The sequence below is a fragment of the Ambystoma mexicanum genome, chromosome 3p (assembly GCF_040938575.1).
Source record: "Ambystoma mexicanum isolate Mex_15411 chromosome 3p, UKY_AmexF1_1, whole genome shotgun sequence".
Lineage (NCBI taxonomy): Eukaryota > Metazoa > Chordata > Amphibia > Caudata > Ambystomatidae > Ambystoma > Ambystoma mexicanum.
Window position 1 is genome coordinate 178,062,190 of NC_090925.1, and position 23,745 is coordinate 178,085,934.

Genomic DNA, 23,745 nt, shown 5'->3' on the forward strand with positions numbered 1-23,745 from the left:
CCTATCCCCTCTCCCTTGCACTTCTTGTTTGCACACCTGCACTATCTCAATGACACAAGGCCTAGTGAGATCGTTGTCTTGTCCTCCCTCTGTTTCCCCCTCCATTGCCTTGTTGCATCTTGAAACACTTGTGTATGGGCACATAATAAATCAATAAATAAAACAAAACCTAAAAAATGTGTGGGGAGTATCTTACATAAGCTACACGAAGTGGCATCAGAAGAAGTTAACATATCTTGAGGTGAAATATGATAGAAGGAGAAAAGGTACACCCCTTTTATACCTTTTACTTGGACATGATGAGCAGGTGAGCAGTTGACTTAAGGAGCTCCCGCTCTGTTTTTTCAAATGAATTTCCTTTGCAGCCTGCCTGCTCTGGTGCTTCCTGTTCCTTCCTCGTTACCCCTTCCAGCCTACCCTCCCCTGACCCCTTATTACTTCCAGGACAGCCCCACTGCCCGTTGCAGCCCCCATGCGTTGAAGGACCACGAGGCAAAGGACATCTCCAGTGAGTGGAAACAGCTCCAATTGTTGTTTGCCGGTGTCAGCCGAGGAAGCAAGAAGCCTGCAGCCGTCAACCTGCTGCCACCACTCCGCGTTGTGCAGCACTTGACTTTGTCTGTCCTCTCTTTCACTCCCTACTCCTCCTACTTTCCACCTTGCATCCTCCAAGGTGCTCTCCATCTCTCCCATCTTCTTTAACTGCTACTTTATCTCCTATACCTCTCACTAAGTCTGGAAGGAAGAAGTTCAAAAGGGACATCCTGGTCTGCAACCCAGGCCTCCCTATCACTGATACCTACATCAGTGCTTCCTCCAGACAGACTCTCACCGACATCCTCTTTGTAGTTCCCTCACCAGACCTAAGGACCCCTCATATGGTCTTGTTCTCTCTCCTATCTTGTCCTCTCCGATTAATGGTGGCACTCAATGGGATTTCCTCTTGGCCTCATTCCACTCCTCCAATACCATCATTAATGACTATCTGAATGACACTGTCTTGGTCCGGGGCCCTCAGCCCAATCGCCTCCTTTTCGATAGGTGTCTACCGCGTCTTATCAACTTCCTTCCTTCTCCTGATACTCCTACTAGAACCATTCTGGCTCCTCTGTCAACTCCCGCCTCAGCGACCTCTCTGGCACCTCCCTCCTCATCTCTGGCTACTATGCCACCCCCTGCAACCAACTCTGCCCACTCTGGGGCCACTCTACCATTTCTGTTGAGTGTGCCTCAAGCCTGTAGCCCATCATGATAGACTCTCAAATGTGGCAACCTGCTCGACGTTGCTACTCTCAACTCTCGCTCTGCTGTCAAACACTCCTCTGACATCTGCCACCTCCTCAAAGAACTTGACCTGGATGTCCTCGCTCTCACCAACACATGGTTCACGGCCAGCTCTGTCACAAGTTTTGACACTCTCCTCCCTGATGGCTACAAGATCCTCTCCAAGTACAGAACAAACCGACCCGGAGGTGGAGTAGCACTAATTTTTCCAGAGTGGGTCCCTGCCACTGTCATTCCTATACAGGCTTACTCCACTTTTGAATGCCTGGTCTACAGGCTTTCTATCTTCCCTGGCTTCTCTCTGACAGTGCTGAACATCTACAGGCCTCCTGACCAGTTTGCCCTCTTCCTCTCTTAGTCGACAGACCTCTCCTTCTTGCCTCTACCTATCAACCTCTCCTCCTCAGAGACCTCAACATCCACCTGAATGCTTCTAATCCCTCCTCTGGGCTCTTCTGAAATCTCTGCAACACTCTCATAATCCATTCTACCCGCTGGTCCGACACACTCTGCTGGACACACCTTGGATGTTCTCATCTCCTCAGACAGCCCCCTCCCTAACCCTTGCACCACTCCTCTCTCTTGGACTGACCACTTTCTGCTTTCCTCTCACCTGAAACTATCTGTCCCTCAGGCAAAGCCCGCCCCAGTACTGTCAACAACTTTCTTGGTCATTCGGCCCATGAAGCTTATGTCAGTGGATGCCCTTGCCTCTACTTTCTCTACTCCTCTCACTCCTGCAACTGACTCACACTCTGTCACAGCCCTCTCTAATCTGCATCCTTCTATCTCCAACACTCTGGACATCCTTGCCCCTGGCATGAGAATCTGTCTGAAGCCTACCTCCAAGTGCAACTCTTGGTATGACTCCATCCTCGCTGCCCTGAAACGCTAGTGCAGGATGGCTGAGAGGAAGTGCAGCCCCGCCCACATGGTGCCTTCAGGTTTGCTGCTCTTTTTCACCACTTAGCAAGCCCCACCCACCTGGTGCCTTCCTGTTTGCCGCTCTTTTTCACCACTTAGCAAGCCCCACCCACCTGGTGCCTTCCTGTTTGCCTCTCTTTTTCACCAATTAGCAAGCCCCGCCCACCTGGTGCCTTCCTGTTTGCCGCTCTTTTTCACCAATTAGCAAGCCCTGCCCACCTAGTGCCTTCCTGTTTGCCGCTCCTTTTCCCTGCTTAAGGAACCCTCCAGACTCTTTTCCTTTGCAGATGGGGAGCATGCTGTTCCCATCTTCATCGTGTATCCTGGCTTGCAACATTATGTTTTACTACTGACTTCTGCAATTGTATTCACTCTCCCCTCTTGCTTCTCCACTCTTTTGACTGCCAACTCTCTGTTCTCTCCTCCTTTCCCTTCTCCCTTTTCCTATCTCCTCCCCTTACTTTCTTCTATGCACTTACTCTATCAGAATTGTCCCTGGACCTAGTATGATAGCAACCTCGTCTGTCTCCTCCTCCCTCCCTCTACTGGTTTTTTCCTCCCCAAACCCCTCCAGCACTATCTGAAATGTCATCAGGCCTAATATGATAGTCGCTTGTTTTGTTCCTCCCCTACCTTTCTGCACCCCTCTCCCTCACCTCTTGTTTTTTTTCTCCAGCTCTACCAGAAATGTCGTCAGGCCTAGTACGGTAGTCGCCTGTCTAATGTCGTCAGGCCGAGTACGATAGTTAATTTCACATCCTTACTGTTCATGGCCTATAAGAATGTCATTGTTTTTCCCTTGTTCCCTCCCTTGCCTTGAAGCGCTTTGAAACACATTTTGTATAGGCGCTATATAAATAAACTATCATATCATATCATATCACAAACTATCGCCCAATCTCTATCACTCCTTTCCTGGGCAAACTCCTGGAAAAGCTGGCTATCTCCCAGTATACGTTCCACACTGAATCTGTTGGTTGTCTCCATGACCATCAGTCTGGCTTCAGAGCAGCCATATGCACAGAACCTGCTCTCTTGAACACCTATGAAGGTCTGCTCTCTAATCTTGATTCTAGCCTTCCTTATGTCCTCATCCTCCTTGACCTTCCCTCTGCTTTTGACACGGCCAATCCTGCTATCCTGATCAATCAACTCTGTTCAAACCTGGGCATCAGGGAGGCACTGGAGTGGTTGACCTCCTTCGTCCTGGACCAAACCTCCCAGGTCCAACTCGGATCCTTTCTCTCTACCACCTCTCTCTCCACATGTGGTGTTCCCCATGGCTCTATCATCTCACCCTGACTCTTCAATATCCTCTTGGCCCCTTTGGCCAACATGATCTTTACCTTCTCCCCTACCTGTCAGTGTTATGCGGAGGACACTCAGCTCTCTTTCAGGCTCCGCTCAGCCTCCTCTGCTCTCTCGCTCATTCCTGACTGTCTAGCTGCAATTCGGGATTGGTACGCCTTGGGCCCTCTTCTCTTGCCTTCCTGTGAGGCAAGAAACATTGGTGTCATCTTTGATTCCAATCTCTCCTTCTCTCCTCACATCACAGACCTTGCCAGGAAGGCCTACTACCTGCTGCACCTCCTCAGATGGGTATGCAGTGATAAAATTGCGGCAAAAATGTCGCCCATACAAATAAATGCGGCAAAAATGCTGTGGTTTGACCTGGTAAAGGTGAACCCTGTTATACCATTTAAGGGGAGCAGGGGTTGCGGGGTGTCCCCCGCTTCCCTTAAATGGTATAATGGGCCCAGGGGTTGTGGGGCTGTCCCCCACATCCTTTACATGGATTGCGGCGGCAAAACCACAGCATTTGTGCCGCGATATTTTGTAACCACTGCAATTTTTGCCACGATTTTAACACATGGAACTCTCAGATGTATTCTTCCTTTTCTTACTTTCTCCCAGTAGCTCACTGTCTCCAGAGCCCTGGTTCTCTCTAGGCTGGACTTCTGCAACATCATCTTTCTCAATCCGCCTTCCACTACTCTCCGCCCTCTGCAACTAATCCAGAACAGGACTGCAAGACTAATCCTTGGCCTCAAGCTCAGGGACCACATCACTCCAGCGCTGAAATCTCTCCACTGGCTCCCGGTGGCTGCAAGGATTAAGTTCAAGACCCTCCGCATTGTCCACAAGGCTTTCTGGGGCTGGGGCCTGACTACATTCAACTCTCTCTTCCAAAATACCTTCCTTCTCGAGCCCTTTGCTTCGCTACCTCAAACTGCCTGTGGGTCAGTCGCTTCTCCAGGCAGAGAGTGGGGGTAGATCTCTCTCCTCTGCAGGTGCCTCCCTGCCCCTCTCAAACATGAGCCATGCCACCTGAAGTTCCAGAAGCTGCTCAAGACCTTCATTTTCTACTCTTCTCTCTCTTTCTCTCTCTCTCCCCTGCTGACCTACTTGTCTGTTGCGCTGACGGTTGTTTGGGTACCCCCTGAGTCTCAGTGGGTACCAGGCTCCTTCATGATAAGTCTTCCCTGCACTGCTTTCGGGGCCTAGCGCGCACTTAGGGGTTGTATGCGTAACCTCTACAGCCCCCTGTACTTACACTCCTTGCAATTACCCAGCGCTGTGCTGCCCTGGCTGCACTTACTCAGAGCAATGCAGCTCTGATTGCACTTCCGCTTTCCCTCTCCCTTGCACTTCCTCCTCTCCCTTCCCCCTGCACCTTCATGTTGTCGCACTTGCACGATCTGAATAACACAAGGCCTAGTAAGATCACTTGTCTTGTCCAACCTCTGTCACCCTGCTTGCCTTGTTGTGCCTAGAAACACTTGTGTACAGGTGCATTATAAATGACATATCATATCATATATCAATAGAGCCCCCCCCCGACCTCTGTCATACGAGACGATCAACAGGAAGACACTGTGTTTGATATCTGCCATAGTCCCAATACTGCATTGAAGATATGAAAAACGTTATGTGCTAAGACAACCATATCGTATGTATCACAGAACAAATGCAGAAGATCTGAGCATGGCAGCGCCATTGGAAGCGACAGAACTATAAGTGAAGAATGGCAGATGAAAGTGATACCACTACTTAGGGAAGACATGTGGACGCAGTAAAATGAAGCAAGTGTATTAAGAGATCGAAGATGGAAACTAAATGACAAAGTGACCGCATATACGAGCATTAAAGATATGATATACATTGAGAAGATGACGAGAAATGCAGTAAATGTGCATAAGCAGAAACGGAAGGTAGATGAGATATATAGAAGCTTGTTAAAGTAGAAAATAGTACGCGGGTAAATCGGCCATGTTGAGAAAATGGACGCTGGCATTGTGTAATGACTAAACGAGACACCTCAAGGCAATGAAGAAAAGCAGAAGTGCTGACAGGCACTAGAATATCAATTTGTGCAAGGCAAAGACATGGGTTTGACTCATAACTGAGAATGCCAATATGATTACAATAGAAGTCGAAGAAGATAATTTACAGACGTAGGACATATTTCTGTTTGATTAATTAAAGGAGTGAACTGCTGCAAGTGCCAATTATTTTTAAATTAAAGACATGGAAAGTAGAGCAGAATGGACAAAACCATGGGCTCCTCACACATGGTCTAGGACTAGGAGACAAAGCCTATTCATGAAACTCCAGACGCTGATAACAATGTACCTTCACTCCCATTTAAAGTTTTGAGGAAGAGAACATTCAGCAAGGTCAACCACAAAGGAAAAACTCTGGTGTAGGGCCAACAATGTTGTTCCTCTGCACCTGGGTTTCGCAGTTTACGTGCTGCTAATGAGCCAAATGTCCAAAGTTGGTGAGAGAGTGCCAACCAATCATGAGGTTCCACGTAATGGTGGATCATACATTGTTGCACAGGCCTACCTGCTGCTATTGTTATGCTATTATCTGTATTTTACGTAGTTTAGAAGTAGTCCGAGGTGTGACTATCAGATAAAGGTTATCCAATAGTAATACTAACCCTATGTAACCATATAGGTACATGTTTCACTAAACCAATCTCTCCACCCAGTAGATTTATACTGGTAGCCACGTAGAATGATGTCATAGCTGACGTATGTCAAGGTATAAAACTGTTTTTATAACTAAAAGCAAGTCTTGCATGCCATATTTCCATACTTTATTAAATGAAGAATAAAGTAGTATTTTCCATCTTCCTTGAGTCTGTCTGGTTATTTTGGCCTGTGAAGAGGGAACGGGGAAAACCGAGGGAGCATAGTCTGCCTCACGCAGAACAGGAAGAGGTTAACCAAGGTGAGCGATGGTTACGAGAGTGAAGGATTGTCAGGTGTGAGCAAGTGTGGATGTAGAGAGAGGCGGAGTTGGCCTAATGAACTGGCGCTGTCTTTTTTCTATAAAAAGGAGGAAGAGGCCTGCCCAGAGAAGGAGGTCATGCCACGAGGGACAGAGGAGACTGCAGGTCACGGTCTGGAAGAATCGTTTGTCTGGGTTTATTAGCTGGCCCAGAAAAAACAGGACAGGAGGGCCACCTGACTGGGCGCATAGGCTACAGCAGAAGACCAGGGTTGCTCCGTGGAACACCGCCCACGAGGGAGCAGGTGAGCCTGCCAAAGATTGCTCAGTACGTTGGGAAGTGAAGGGACCAGCCACGCAGAATGCAACCCATGAGGGAGCAGGTGAGCCTGCCAAAGAGAAAAGGGGTTGTATGGAGAATGGGGGGATGCTTAAAGGGGACGCCGCCACCGCAGGAGTTGTTCATGACCAGAACAGTCAGGCCGGAACCCTACAAGTAACGGACCACCGTGGAAGAACCAGGACACCGTGCAGGGGTGAGGTAACCACTGCCCTACTACCAATATTGTAAAATGATACATCATGAGTCTGCTGGCCGTCCGTTGCATCGCATTGCTGCTCCTCTCCTCCTTTTTACCGCTTTGGGCTTCTGACTTATTTCAGAAGAAGCACTACTCTCAGCAAAAGCGTAGCTTTGAATTAATTAGGGGGTCATGTATGATCTTCGCAGTGCGGCTCTTTCCTCAGAAGCTCAGAGAGCTCTACATTCTACTCCAGTGGATGTGGGAAAGAAGGCACCGCGCAAGGAGAAGATAAGACCGAGGGCATCCTTCTTTAAACCTTATAAATCAGGTGGTGGTATTTTTCTTCCCCCACCGAGTGTTTATCCATCAGATGACCAGGCACCTGCTGGCTCGGGTCTGGCGGATTCTCTATCACACAGGGAGGACCTGTCAACGCCTTCAAATCAACCAAGCTGTGCGCTTTTCCATGGAGATATTGACTTTACCCTGAGGACCTCCACCATGAAGAATGTGATTTTAAACCATCTAGTCTCTTCAAGTGAGCCTCCATTGACTAATATTATGCCTCCCTTGTTAGTCCCTAGGATGGGCTCAGTCCAATTGGAGAATTCTTTGACTCATCGATGTGAGGACTTTAATGAGCCCAGAGATGAAGACATGTTGGAGTTGGAAGCTGCAGCCCTGGCTTCCGACATGGGAATGGCTTTGAGGCCGGTCGAAGTAATTTCCCACGAGATCTCTCAGGAATTGCCAACCTCTTTACCCGAACATGAGAGACCGGTTGACCCTGTCCAGGATTCCCCCGAAGCACTAGTGCCTCCGACTATAACAGCTCTCAATTTTGTTTTATCTTCCTTGGTTAAAGTTTTTGAAAATTTGAAAACAGAGGTCTATCAGCATACGGGTATACTATTGGAGATTAACAAGGATTTGGAATGAAACGAAATTGCCATGGTAGCCTTAAAATCGGCAGTCAATGAATCATTGGGAGGATTTTTGACTGAGCACCATAAAGAAGTAAAGGATCAAAGTGCAAAATGGCCCTTTTGACTGATTTATGTGGGGATTTAAAAAAGGTGTCTATGATCTTACTAGAAAAAGTTGATCGCCGTGATAACCAGACAAAGGAAGGACCGGTGGGATCTTCTATTCCACCTCACGCTGAGGCCATTTTTACCGATACTCCCCTCTCGTCATCTGTGATGGAGGAGTTTCTGAGATTGGCTGCTCTGGCTGATAGTGACTTTCAAGTTGGGGCCCCAATTGTGGGTTCTCCAATAGATATCTCTTCTTCGAACTCGGATTTACCAGTCCCTCAGAAAAAAAAATCAAATGGGAAGTCCAAAAAAAAGAGAAAAAATAGGAAGTTAATAGCCAATGAAGCCATCACCCCCATAACTAAAAAGGCGAAGCGAAGGGAAAAACATATTAATTCTGGAAGTAATCAGCATCCACGAAAATCAAATGATGGCTCCGAAACCCTTGAGAAATCCCAAAAGGATTTGGCTAAAACTCCTAGCTCGAAAAAGGGGAAGAAAATTCCCAAATCAAAAGCTCAAAAAGTACATCTTATGGATGAAACGATAGTGTCTGGAGGTAAATCTACAGTGGGAAGTCAAACTGACTATGTGGACCAACCAAAAAAAAATGCACCAATCTTTCTAATGGCTAAACAGAAAAAGCTGCTGTCTAACCCTCTGGTTAAAATTGCTCCTATTTTTTTGAAAAAGCCAGTGAGGGTGGCCGTTGACCAGGGTGCCAAGGGGGCCACTTCTAGCTTTGAAAATCCGCAAGCAAATACGGCTGCTATAACGAAGCATCCATCTTATAGACTGACTTCCCTTTTGTCTGATGGTGAACCACGGGCTGTAGGATTTGATGCTCCAGCTGGTTTAGGAATTTTGACGGAGAGTGGAAACTCTGATACATCATCCCAGGTGCATGATGAACTGTATAAACAGAACCTAGATTTGAGAGTTTTTCTATAAAGATCTGCTGTATCTTGCCGTTTTGACTCTCCGTTAAATCGTTCTGCAATTATAATGGAAATGAAGTCAATCCCAGCCTTGAAGTACTTTTCTTCAGACGATATTGAAGCAGTGAGCTTCCCATGTGACACTGATACTAATATAGCGGCAATAGAATTGAAATCAAGATTGGGTGTGAATATAATTATGGGTGAGGCGGTGGCATGGGAGAAGAGGGGACTGAAGATCTCTCTGACTTGCCCAGTACTTATTCCCACCGACTCCCGCCAGATAGTCAAGCAAGATCATTGTCGGGGGGCAATCAGTAAGGATATTTCCCCAATTACTACAACGAATATGTGGGACATGTTACCGGAAGTGATCTCTCAAGTCTTTCTTAAGATGGGGATGACCCATCCAAAGCTTTAGGGTCAACTGAGGTCAATGTGTTATCTTGGAACACTAGAGGCTACACATCCTTCTCTGAGGAGCCTAGGAGATCGGAAATTTTTAAAACTTTCGATCTAATTCTTTTTCAAGAAACTTGGCTAACTGGTCTAGTGGGTATTGATGGATACTCAATTTGTCAACAGTTGGCTTTGGCTCCGGGGGCGGGCAGACCGATGGGGGGTTTGTTGGTAGCCTCTAATAACGAGATGTTTAAATCCTCAATGATTGTTTCAAATAGCACCCAGGGGATCCTCATGGTGAGAGTATCTTTGAGAAACTCCAATGAATGTTCAAGTTGGATTGTGGTAAACCTGTATTGGAACCCGGGTATTTCTCCACTTTGTGAGTTTCTGTGTGCTCTCTCGGAGGGTTTACTTGATTGCTTTATCCGTTACCCAGCGGATGAAATTCTTATTGCCCGGGACTTTAACTCCCAATGTATTTCCACCGTGGATCCCAGATCAGGCAATTGTAAGCAGAAGTCTAGTAATGGCAAAATATGGTTAAAATTTATGCAGGAATGGAATCTATATATGTTGAATGGAAATATTAGGGGGGATATTCCTAATTCCCCCTCTTGGCATAGAGGTTCCTCTTTCTCCACGATAGATTATTTCTTTGTTTCTAGAAACATTTTTGAAAATTATAATAGTTTGATAATTGGAAATGGGAACCCTGATGACCATGCTATGTTGAAGGTGGCTCTGTCTTATGATTGTGCTCCAGTAACTTCTCGTTATGATCATGAGCTACTTGTTAATAACTCAGGAAATGTCATTAGAAAATTTCAAAAAGGAGGCCAGTTATTAAATGGCGAGTTGTGTTTTAGGACGAGCCATTTATCTACTCAGAACTTGTATATATTTTGTATCCCTAGTGTTTTTTTGAATTTTTTAACGGTACAGGCGTCGGTGGAGCCCCCCGTGCAGAAACCACATAAGCTGCATAAACATTCTTTCAATGTGCAAATTATAAGTCGTAAAAAAGAATTGAGGTCCCAGATATCTATCTTAAAGAGATCAGGCCTATGTGAGAAAGCCTATGGAGAGGGGTTAGTAAAGCTGAAAAATAGCTATAGGAATTGGCTTCGTGCACATAATCATCTGGTAGTTCAACAGGATGCTGAGAGAATGCTTTACGCCCTGTCTCTTAGGAATTCTCGACATTTCTGGACTTTAGTGAATCTGAATGAGGTTACTCAACATCAGAAACAAGATTCAATTATTCAAGAGGGGATCTGGATTGACCATTTTTCTAAGGTTTATGGTTCTGACACCTCGATATGCTCGGTTGCGGATGTATCCCGTAGTTGGCTTCTTGAGTTTAACGTTCTGGATATAGAATTGTTAATTAAAAAATCCTCAACTTCCAGAGCTTCTGGTCCAAATGGTTTAAGTAATTCGATGTTGAAATCGGACCCAGAAATGTGGGCGAAGATCCTTAAAGCCCTCTTTGACAACATAATTGTCCAGAGGAAAATCCCTGACTCTTGGACTCATTCAATAGTTATTCCCATTTACAAAAAGGGTGATAGGCTACTGGCTTCTAACTATTGCCCCATCTCTCTCCTAGATGCCGATAGTAAAATCTTTACGGGCACTGTTCTAGGTGAATTGGAATCTTGGGCGAAAACAAAGGGAATTATTCCAAAGCAGCAATCTGGCTTTCGAAAGGGTCTTTCTACCTCACTGAATGGGTTAGTCTTGAGTTGTCTTGCAGAGAAGTCCTTCACCAAGGGGGGTCCTGCCCTTTTTGGAGCCTGGATTGATTTATCCCAGGCATTCGATATGGTCGATAGAAATCTATTATGGGGTAAATTGGATGCCTGGGGTATTCCTGCTGGCCTACTTTCTATCTTAATAGAGCTGCATTCTAACAATTATATGCAGGTCAGACTTTTTATGGTGGATTTAGCAACTTGGCTCCAGAATATAGGGTTAATATCGCCTTCCATCGGTAACGTAAAAATCAATTGGTTAGCATATGCCAATGATATAGTAGTCTTGGACCACTCACAAGTGGGGTTGCAGCGTCTGTTAACTGCTCTAGAATATTATGCTAGGACTAATAAATTAAAAATAAATCCCTCAAAGTCCAAGATTCTTGTATTTAGGAGGCCTAACAAAGTAGTGAAGATGATGATCTGTAAGTTAGATTCTGCCCGGGTAGAGGTTGGCTCCGAATTAACCTATCTGGGAGCTGAATTAAGATTCTTCCCATCTAGGCTTACTTTGATGGCCTCTATTGATTTAAAGGTGATCAAATTGGGAGCCCAGATGAAAAAAATCTACTCTAAGTTTGGCAGATTTACCATCCTCCCTCTTATAAGATTTTATATCGGGAAGGTAGTTCCCATAATCCTATATGGCATGGACTACAATCCTTTATCCTTCCAACTAGACTGGGCTGCTATTGAATCAAAGATTTGGAAACGCACTTTGGGCCTCCCTGATTGTGTTCCGATTGTTTCTTTACGATATGAGCTTGGCTTGTCTTCACTTAAATCTTGGCTAGCCTGGAAGTGGCTTACCCTCTATAGGTCAATTCTTGATCCCCCTAGGAACTCACTTTTTGAGGAAATTGATGTAGAGCGGGAACAAGGAGATATGCTTTTTTGTGTAGGCTAGAACTAACTTTCTTAGCACTATTGTCTGGCGGTGACTCGGATGTAGAGTCCCTTTTACAGAATCCTCTAAAAGTAAAGGAAAGATTGAAAGTGATTGATTGGATTCACACGATTGATAAGATGCGGAGAACTACAAGATCAGCCTCACTGACACTGTTAGATAAGCGTTTATCGTTTCTTCCGGCTTATCTTAAGAAGTCCCCCAGTTTTTGGTTTAGATCTGCTTTTTTGAGATTTCGCTTAAATCTACTCCCTACCCTGGAATTACTGGCTATAAGGGATAAAGAAGGGGGTACTGCACCAACATGTGATAGATGCTTAACTATGGAAGTGCAGACTACTAAGCATTTACTTTCTAAGTGTATTGGGACTTGGAGTATCAGGGTCAGTTCTTTTGGCAGATTTGTTCATGAGGAGTCTCATTTGAATACTGATGATTTCTGGGTGAGACTATCCTCCGGTAATGAGATGGCTTTATCAATTGAAGTGGGTAGAGTTTTAAAGGAATTGAAGTTAGTAACAACTTGATTTCTCGTTTTAGGAAAACATTTTGTTGGTTAGATCTTCTACTCTTTTCTTTTCTTTTATTTTTATCTAGAAATTGCAAATGTTTGTTTTTATTGTTCATGTTAATACAATGTGTATGAAATGTGTTAAAAGTCAAATTTTGGCTAATGCACTTTAAATAAATAAAAAAAAAATGATACATCATTTTTAACCTTTATTTTTCTGAAGGGAAACCCCTCATTTTTGCAACAATTTCAAAAAATGCATGTCGTGTATTTGAATATAAAAATGTTTGCTTAACAATGTGTATGTGTGTATTGATTAGAAATAACGCCAAAGAAAATGTGAAGTGGCACCAATAAAACCAATGAGGTTTTGGCTGTTTTGCATATTAAAGAGCATTTTGGAAAGATACGAATGACCAAAGAGCTTTATATCTGTCACATATGTCTGTGAGCGTTGTATGACTGAATCACTAAATATCTAGAGCACGCTGGGTTTGGAACACATTTCCTTTTTCTTTTTTTAATTAAACTCACCCTAACAATAAAGCTTTTGTAAATTTCAAGTATATATACAAGTTTGGCCATCAAATACTTTAGCTGTCAGAATGGAATGACTACTAACAGCTCAAAATTATTCACAGTGTTGTGGGTCAGCCAGACTGGCAAAAACTGAATTTGCTTTATATTTAAAAAATGAGAACCAAAAAATGTAAAACAAATTGCAATAAAATGCCGCTCTTTAGGGCTGGGCCTAGTTAGCCTTGTTGTAAATACGTCTAGGTGTCCCTTGCCTAGTCAAAAAACCAGTGGATTCTGCAATTCACATGCTCACTGTCTTCTTTGTCAATGTCATGGACAAACCAGTTTGTGTGACCTGAAGTCAAATAAAATTGCCCTGCAGTAGCTGACAGTCTTGCAGTTGTTGGTCTATCAGCTCAGAGGAGATGTACATTCACTCTGCAGAAGAATCTGTAGCTTTTGTGTGTAGCAAGCCCGGGAGGGAATCAGTGTCCTCCTCTGACTCACTGTCAGTCACCAGAGCAAGCACCAAGTCATCCCAAATGTAATGAGGTTTCAGCCGGTTAACATGAAATACCCTATGCTCTTGCCTAGGGATGTTTGTGTCATTGATGTAGTTAACCTTACACAATACATGTACTGTGTAGGGCCCAGTCTGTTTATCCTGAAGCGCCGTATGATTTGACAGGTTTCACTATTCAGACTAAGTGGCCTGAAATATACTCAGTTAGGATGGCTTTCTGGTCATGCCAATTCTTCACTAATTCTTGATTGGCCTTCAAATTCTTTTGAGTCTGTCCCACGTACTGCACCATTTTGAATGTCAACCCAAGAACATAATCCTCTATGTTGTGAGTAGGACTTGAGGTGTTGTCCTTCCATTCTTCTATCACCATACTAAGATGACTCCTAACATGGTGACCAAAAAGAATTCCAAAGGGCCTAAAACCTCCATTCTATGGCACCTGCCTGTAGTTGAAGAGTAGACATGGCAGGAAAACACCCCACTTTCTCCTCGAGCACTAAATGATTGAATTTGATTTTGAGACATGTATATAGCGCACAAGGACAAACCTAATCGTATGCAGTCACAGGCGGTATATCAAAGAAAAACATGAAGCAGGTCAAAGAAACAATCGAGAGGGGCCAATTGATCAAAAGAGAAAAAAACAATTAGTCCTCTAAATGGTCCCTCATGTAAAAAGAAAGGTTTTTATGGCTCTTTCAAACTGCTGAAGAGATCCATGGGCTTTGATTTCTCTGGGGATGCTGTTCCACGGCTTTGGGCCATATACAGCAAATCGCCCATCTCCCCTTGTGACGCAGCAAGATCGAGGAGTTTGCAGCAACAGTTGGTCCCCTGACTGTAGCACCCTAGGCGGTTGGTGCCAACTGTGTTTGTCCACTAAATATGATGGAGGCAGGCCCTCTAGGCTCTTGAAACTCAGGCAAGCCACCTTGAAGTTTATTTTACTATCCACTGCCAGTCATTGGGGTGGTCTTGCAAGCAGCTGAGAAATGAGCAAACCTATTCAAGTAACAAACAAGTCTGATGGCTGCATTTTGGGCCCTTTTCAATCTCTGCTGTGTTTTGGCAGAATTCCAGACAGGAGGCTGTTGCAGTAGTCCAGATGTGAATTTACTAAAGCACCCACTGCAACAGCATGATCACTAGTAGGAATAAATGGTGATACGTGTCATAGCACGTGGCAGAATGGGTATCGGGAGGCTGGCCATACCGGCACCCGCAAATGGGCAATTACCAGCCCATTCATCTCGTAATGTGCTGGTAATGGCCCATTCACGGGTGCCGGGGCCGTAGCGAATTCAGCGGTAGCCAAACCTATAATGAGTCCCATTGGCTTCATAGATGCAGACATTTCCAATCAGAGCATTCCCCAGAACAGGGGCTTTATACTCCCCTAAGGGAATGCTTCTACCACCACTAAAATATGTCAGTTTCCTGAGCGGTTTGGCGATCCAAAGGGCCAACAATTCCCATTCATATCCTCTCGAAAAGTCATCCAATCCATGGTAATGGAAATGACTGAGCCTTTATTTCCCCCCCTTTCACCGACCTACCAGATGTTTATCAGGGGAGCAGGAATTCCTTTATTTTCACATACATCTGGGGCTAGTAAAATGTGTTGACAGCCTGTCAGACATCTTGGTCACTTCTAAGTGGCCTGCCAAAGGAATGTCATGAGCCAGGTCCAGTAGGAAACTCCGGTGGCATTGGAGAATGCCCAATCTTCAGTTATACCCTTTCCAGCACACTTGGGCTCACAGTGCAGTAGACCATTCTTCTACTACATTTTGAACAACCTAGGGACCTTGTCCCGGGCTAGCTTCGCTGCCTGCTATTGTAGACCTGCCACAGTAGGACAATCTCTAGGTACCTGAGAATGTCAGCCTGACTTTCTCCCCAAGCTGTCAGAAATGTGCATAGTCCTTGCTGACCCCTCAGGTCTGAAGCCATCTGTCCTGCATCTCAGGCTCCTTTTCAGCAACCCTGGGTCTTTCGTTACTACTGTAGCCAGATTAGTGGTCGCGGTCCCCTCTTCTTCAGGAGCAAGTCACCTAGTGGACTTGGGATCTGAACTTGGAGCCACTAGTGGGCTCTGTCTCTTACACTCTCCAGCAAGGAGAGCCTTGGGATCCAGGGCATTAAGTGCCTCTTCTCTAGCTGCTTGCTGCGCCTTTGATCAAGAATTTAAACTTAATTTGTACTTAAGAATTTAAAAACAAGGGAAAAGTGAATAAAAATCAAAGGCAATACTTTTTCAAGGCAAGGAGACTCAAGGACACGTTCAAAGATACACATTAAAGTCAATAGGCCTGCGCCAGTGTCAATGGAGCAGATGCTCAGTTGTCGAGGGTCACACGCTGAACAGTTCGAGAATTGAGATGCCAAGAGTTCGTAAAGATTGTCAAATGGAAGGAAAAGTTATAAGAAGGAGGGAAGAAAGAACAAATCTTCAGGGAGGAAAAGGGTTCACCCCGATTCCGGCTAGTCCGACATAGAGAAAGTACAAGTGTGCACAGTACCTTATTCCGTTGGAGAAAAGCTGGTGCCATGGCAGTTGTTCCTGGTAGTTCCTGCATACTCACGGTTCCTGTGGCTTCTGTCGTGGGGACAAGAAGGAGGACGCCTTGAGCGATCTGCACTACCCAGGGATGAGGCCAGCAGCAGCGAGAAAGACAACGATGAATAAAAGGTGCGCTCCTTTAAATCAGGAGAGGGCTCTTCTGACGGCGATCCGGACCACTACAGCACAGCAGTGATTTCGACCCAGGAGAGGATTCTCTGACTGAAGAAAAGACGAGCTGGTTGTTCCCACCAGGCTCAAGGGAAGAAGACTCCAGACTGGATATTCTCTTAGTCGTTGAAGGGGTAGATAGCTCAGGACTGCAGCAGGGCTTCACCGGGACTTGGGGTTGCAGGAGCCGTCTTCTTCTCTGCTTCTTTTTGGTTCCTTGTAGTTCCAGAGGCGACTCTGCCATCTAGCTCAAGAGTCCTGCCTTTTACGCCAAAACCCCCCATTCACACAACCTGGCTGTCAATCACTCAGCAGGGGGGTTGTCCAGCCCGGACGACCACCTCAGTCAATCAACAATCAATACAAAGTGCAACTTGGGTCTCCAAGGAGACCCCGTGCAGGGGGTGACTACATCCCTCCCTCACATTCAGCCCACCTAGACACCCAGACGCCAAAGGAGGGCTTCTAGTCAGAAGCCTGCCAAAGGTCGTCAAACAAAGGAGGCAAACCTGGTTTGCTGCGCAAAGAAAGACCCAAGAAGGATGTTAACAAAAAAAAATGGCGATTAAACCCAACCCGAGCCGAAATAAAAAGTATTTGGGCTAGCAGGTTTAAAGTTCGAGGCCACTAAAATAGCCTAAAACAATAACACGTTATGTAATATAATCGCGGTACGAAAATTAAGGTAGATACCACTGCCACCAGCCAAGTCTTAAAGTTAAGGGAGCAAAACAATGCTCTGAGAGGTACAGATAAAAAAGGGCTAGGAATTAACCCTTTCCAATACTTCATATAAGATGGGGTGTACTGGATCTGTGGTTAAATGACTATGTAAAGTTAATGGCAATATTACCCTTTTCTGGGGGACACTAGTCAGACCCAGAAATGGAGTCGGTGGGAAGTCAAAATGACAACCCAGTGTCACTGCACTGAAGGTGCTGTATAACACACAAAAGAGTGGGGCTACTGAAGTGGTGTACTCCAGAGTCCACAATCACAGAAACAGATGAAATACACGTGGCAAAACACAGGTAAGAGTGGGGGAAAAACTCAGACTCTTACCAAGTGGAAAAAATAAACTCCAGAAATCCAGCAAAGCTGCTGAGGGACTCACTAGGTAAGGGAAATTAGCCATAGAATGAGAATTCTCGATAACAGTCCGTACCCCTGCCGTGGGGGTGAAAGCCATATGCAACCCAGGGTTTATCTGGGGCGCACATTTCATTTCTCACCCTTGCGAGATTTGCTGCTTTTGTGCAGACAATCTCCCATGGGAAGAAAAAAATTAGAAAAAGATGGCCTTGGCCATAGGAAGAGGGAACTAAGTCCCTTTTCCATTTCTTTGGCGGTGGCCAGGAATGGAACGAGCGCCGGGACCGGAGCTCAAAGCTATGTTTCTGCATGTAAGTTGGTAGGGGGTTAAGACGGGGGTTCATTGGTTTTGGGGTTTGGGAGGAGTGGGGAGGTAACAGGGGGAGGCTCCCTGTTGCTCCCCACATAAAAAAAAATGGCACCACCTGGGAAGTGCCTCGGGTGGCTGGAGCCTCGGGTGGCAGACGATGTATATCCTTGCCCGCTTGATTGGCCAGTGGCCCTTCCCCGGGTGTGAATTTTAATTTCAGTGTTGAATTCATGATGGATTGATCTCAGTAGGCACCTCAAAATGCATTTCCATAACTCCAAGCCAGCTTGCTCATAATTTTGTTCACAACCCATTTTTAGCGAAGCATCATTAAGAAGACTGTATGGTCAAGTCAAACAGACGCGAGTACAGGTGTGAGTGCACTGTGCGCATGTAAGGAATTGATGGGGGAGTGAAAGCGTGTACTAAGAGCACGGGAAACGTGGTGCAGAAGGGATGCATCAGCGCAGTATTCACACTCCCAGCATCGGGGTTCTTGAGGCTAACATCTCAGTAGTGTCTTATATAGGACCAGCCAACCATAGGAGAAACAATAGGTTTGGGTCATTTTCTAACACATCTGGTTCATCAAGTGGTTCGGACCCGACACTGAATAACGAGGGACCCACTAACCCAGGAGGAAGAGGCCCACAGCAGAGGGGCTTTCATCGAGGCAACCAGAGGGGGCGCTCCAGACAAAATCAGGGACAATACAATCAGGGACCAGGAATGAGAACACGACAATGGAATCAGAACCATTAGATAATGGAGACAAAATACCCATTGTCAATTTATCAACAATGGTCCTTAACCCTGATGAATTACAAGTTTTGTCGAAGGGTTTATCCTTCGTTCCAACCACGAAGGCAGATCTTTTCACGATAGAACTGGAACTTCATTGTTTCGAAACATACGATTAAAACATTATTTTGAGATTTTCCTTCCAAATTCAGACAGGATCAAACAAGGAACACCTGGAGAGAACAGAGACATACCTAATAGAACCGGTCTAAAAAATAAATCGAGCTTTAACCCTCCTCTACATGCCTGTCCGCCTGAGATCTTGGCTTTTGAAAATAAGGTTATAAAAGAAGTGAAAGAAGCCATTAAGAAGAAAAATGTTCAACCAGACAATTTAACCAGAGCTGAAAGTAACAGCCTAAAAAAACTATGTGACACAGATGGCATTACCATCAAACCCGCTGACAAGGGGGGTGGGATAGTTATTATGCAAACTAACAACTACGAAAAAGAATGCCATAGACTCCTGGGAGATACAAACTCCTACAAAATGCTTGGACAAGACCCAACATCAAGATTACAAGAGGAAATAAAAAGTCTTACTGACCATGCCATGAGAGAAGAATGGATTAGTGAGAGTGAAAGACGGTTTCTGAACAAAAGTTACCCAAAAACAGCAGCATTTTATATACTGCCGAAAATTCATAAAGACAAAATAAATCCTCCTGGAAGGCCCATTGTCTCCGGCATAAACTCCCTACTTGAGCCACTGTCAGTATATGTAGAATTTTTCTTAAAACCTTTTGTGGAGAAGATGCCAAGCTACGTTAAGGATTCAACAAGCATGATTAAAATTACACAAGAAATTGAGTGTCCTCCGGGACTGATCCTGGCAACAATGGATGTTGAATCACTGTATACATCAATACCGCAGCTTGAATGCCTGGATGTTCTAGGCACTTTTTTGAATACTCGGACTATACCTCACCAACCACCAACACCATTTGTACTCGAGTGTGCTAGACTGGCGATGACGGAAAACTTTTTCCTGCGCAAACAACAGTTGTATAAGCAGTGCAGGGGGGTTAGCATGGGGGCAACATTTGCCCTTGACGTGGCTAACCTATATATGGCAGATTTCGAGGACAAATTTGTATCAGGATCTTTGAATGCACTTCAAGCCATTCCAGACCTATGCCAACACCTGGTGGGTTGGCATAGATATATTGATGACATGTTTATAACATGGACAGGCAATGCAGAATCCCTTAACACATTCCATCAATGGTTAAACAGACAGGATACCCATATTAGGTTCACCATGGAATCAAGTACGGTTGAGGTGAGCTTCCTAGATTTAATCATCAGGAAAGTAGGAGCCAAACTGGAGACAACACTCTACAGAAAGCCAACAGACCGCAACACTTTGTTGCATTACACCAGCTTTCATCCTGCAGGTCTGCGATACAACTTACCGTATGGGCAGTTTCTAAGAATACGCCGTAACTGCAGTACCAACCAGGAATTTATGCAACACTCAAAACAGTTACAAGATAGACTGGTGGAGAGGGGCTATCCCACAAGACTGGTTAAAAATAATCTAAAGAGGGCAAAAGATACTAATAGAGACCTATGTTTAACACATTGCCCAAAAGAAAAAGAAGAGCGACTTGTTTGTGTGACTACTTATAATCCAATCAGTAACCAGATTAAGAAGATAGTCAACCACAATTGGGAGCTTGTAAAACAAGAGGGGTCATTATATCGGAGACCTATGTTTGCCTTCAAAAGAAATCAAAATCTTGGGCAAAAACTGGTACACACATATGTGGAGCCAAAAAAAAACCAGACGATAGTAAACCAATGGGGATTGCCCCCGGTGATAGGGCATCATAAATGCGGAGGATGTGTAGCTTGTCCCATGGTAGAAGTAAGAACGGTTTTTGAATATAGACAAGTGAAATGGCAATTTAGAACACATACCAACTGCAAAACTAAGAATGCCATTTATGTAATTAGATGTCCTTGTGACTTATTATATATAGGTAAGACTACCAGGGAAGTACGACAGCGCATCTCGGAACACAGATCATGTATAAGGAATAAAGTGGCGGACAAGCCGCTTTTGGAACATTTTTGGAGATATGGGCACAAAGACACAGACCTAACCTGGTTTGTGTTACAAATAATAAAGCCCTCCAAGAGAGGTGGTGACATGGGCACCCTTCTACACCAGAAGGAACAACGCTGGATACATACTCTAGATACAGTTAAACGAGGTTTGAATTTATCAGTTGAATGGAACCATCTAATCACAAATATGTAAAATATTCCTGCAGGTGGCACTGGATAAGGAATTATGAATGAGGAGCTCAGTAGAACACTCCCAAGACAACGTTTTTCTGACATATACACGCCGCATCTTAGTGCACCTGATAGATGTGTTGTTGATTGTTACATTTTTGTGTTCTATATTTGTTTCTTACATCTGTCCGCATTCAGACTCAAATTAACTGTATTTCAGGAGTGGAACGTGTGTGTCCACAGTATGAAGGTTGTATGCAATGAAAATATTCGGCATGCGACAGATGAATAGTCCCTATTTGATCTCTATGACCAACATAGAGGCGTTGCAAATCCGAGCCCTGAGTGTTCTCGGCGAATAATAATTATTAGAGAATACTACAACATCGGAGCGGTATGGCCTAAAGCAAAATAAAATAAAATAATTAAAAAACGAAAAATGATGAGTTGATGTAAAACTTGGGAAGTGAGGAGGATCTCCCTCACGTACGCGTGTGCTCCTTAGTACTCTTTCTATGAGCACCAACACGAGGAGTCGTGTTTATTGTTTTACGCGTACTTGCCGGCTGCATTTTGAACGCTGCGGTGCACCCGGTAGACAAATCCCCCGGAAGACGAGAGTCAGGTAAGCTGGAATGGATGTAACAGCCGCTGGACATGATTATTTAAAATAGTGTAAGAGTGGTAATTATGCGGTTCTTAACACGAGAGGGCGTGTGCCCTAGTCACAAACTAAGAATGAGAGGAATTAACTCTCCAATGATCGAACATGAGTAATGATGGGGACAACTACATTATGATGTTCCCCAATCAATCACACTGACTGCTCCGTGATCGAAATATTAGAGACCCATGCGCTCTTTAAAATAGAAAGTTTTTTGTGCGTGTGAGAATCAATTACTAGATGCCTGTGCTCACTCCTACCCTGATCATTGGGAGCACCAGTGCGATTTTAAATACATTTAAATGGACAGTGTGTAAACGTGAAGCTGGTCTGAATGAGCTTATACAACTAATTAAGCTCTTTGTGTATATCTTTACAGACTCACGTGCCTGTGAACCGAAAGCAAGTCTGTGGAAAGAAGGGAAGCCTTGGCATTATAAACCACTTGCTCCAGTAAATATAAATCAACATTGCAAACTACGGCTGTTTCCATTTTGTGAGTGAGTGACAGAGCCCTCTTTACATCTATGGGTAACACCCGTGATGTGCTAAAATATATAAACCACTTGGCTTTTGTGATCAAACGAATTGGGTATAATAGATGGTAATAGATATATGCCTTAACCCCTTAGATCAGAGGACAATCATCCTCCAGATTCCAACCATGATGTATTGAAATTGAATACTACATCCTGAGATTCCAATTATGATGTATTGAAATTGAGTACTACATCCTGCCCCTCCTGACTCCATTGGATAGGAGGTGAGTTGGATGATATTCTATAGCATACCATATTAATATGCAATCAAATAATTTGAATAGGATTGACGACAGTGCACTATATTCATTCAGTGTTTTATGTATTTTTATAGATGGTGTGGCCCATGCCAATATTTGTGCCTAAAAAATGGGTTGTTTTGTCCTGAAGAAGGTTGCCGTACAGAGAGAGTATTAATGGTGATGCTCGCAGAGAGCAACTGAAACACGTGTCGACGTGAATCTGTGTGAATAAGAGAACACAGACTGTTGTGATACCCCAAATGTGTGGGGATAGATTACAATGAATTATAACCACATGGAGATATAGCAGATGTTAACTGTTTTTTATAAACCATTTTTCTAAAAAATTAATTGTGGAATGAAAGACCGACGAGAATTGTATGAATGTGAATGAATGGTAAAGTGAATGGGCCATAGTCTTGTAATACATGTTTAATATGCTTTTAGATATAGCATTTTTGCTGGAATAAAATAAACAAAAAATCTTGGGAATTTAAACCAAGTTAAAAATTACTTGTGCACTTCGTCATCCTTAACTCTGTCTACTAGTTCTGGTTCTTGTGTATTTTCCCATCTCCCCTCTGCCTCCTCTTCCTTCTTCGTCCCTCTCCCACCTAATGTTTCTAAGGAATAGACAGACTTCCAGTTTACCTGCGTGGAAGCAAAGCCCCCATAGGCGTTTTGCTGCCTAGTGAGCCACCGTACAGCTGGAAGAACATAACCAATGGCTTCCTCTGTGACATGTTCTTCAGACAGATAAACCAGGACGACGTAGGCAGTCAGCTCTACATCCGCTGCCTGGGGCTGGGCCCAGAAGGAGGCACCACCGGCGGGCTTGGGCAAATAACTCCAGAACTTTAGGCCATCTGAAAAGGAAAAGAGAGAAGCTGTTTACTATGCTATTATAACATACTACGGGTCCCCTATGACTTGATGGTGCAAGTAGAGACACAGAGTGTCTGCTGAGGCACCCCCGCCTGGACCTGCAGCACTCTCTACTTCACCCACTGATCCTCCATAATCTGATAATGCACTGGCGCCCCAGGCACGGGCAGTAGCCCCCTGCAATCGCAGTACTAGGAGCCCAGCATGTCCCCCTCTTCTGCTATGCCAGTGGTGGGGCCGCGCACAAGCTCCTGCCAATGAGCTCAGTCTCGTCTGTCCACATTCCGAAGGGAGGGCACATGTAGTTATTCTTGGGGAGGGTATGATATGATACGATATGATATTTTATTTATATCGCGAGGGGCGACTGGTGGAATCACGAGTAAATCCTCGTTTTTGGAGTCCTGTGAAGGGTAATTCTGCCGCTATAAATGCTCTCTTTTTGGGGGGCAAAATGAAGTTGCTACCTCGATATATATCCTGGCGGTAACTTCGCTACTTCACTGCCAATCTCGGAATTTAGAGGTGCGGGACAAGTGGTACATTTGTTACAGACAAAATAAAATGTCAGTAACGAATTTACCAGCACTTTTTATCACTATGCTTAACTCAAAATGAGCCCCTTTTCATCTTACACTCCCCTCCAGACACGTGTCACTCTCG

At 44.6% G+C, this 23,745-nt stretch overlaps 1 protein-coding gene across 2 annotated transcripts in view; it reads right to left on the reverse strand.

The window, feature by feature from the left end:
* LOC138580218 (alpha-2-macroglobulin-like protein 1) overlaps positions 1-23,745 on the reverse strand; it is a 1,051,822-nt gene that overhangs the window by 214,105 nt on the left and 813,972 nt on the right. For both annotated transcript variants that reach the window (XM_069650580.1, XM_069650579.1), the window contains one exon: positions 22,849-23,063. In XM_069650580.1, coding sequence (XP_069506681.1) covers positions 22,849-23,063 — 215 coding nt within the window. The remainder of the gene's footprint in view (positions 1-22,848; positions 23,064-23,745) is intronic.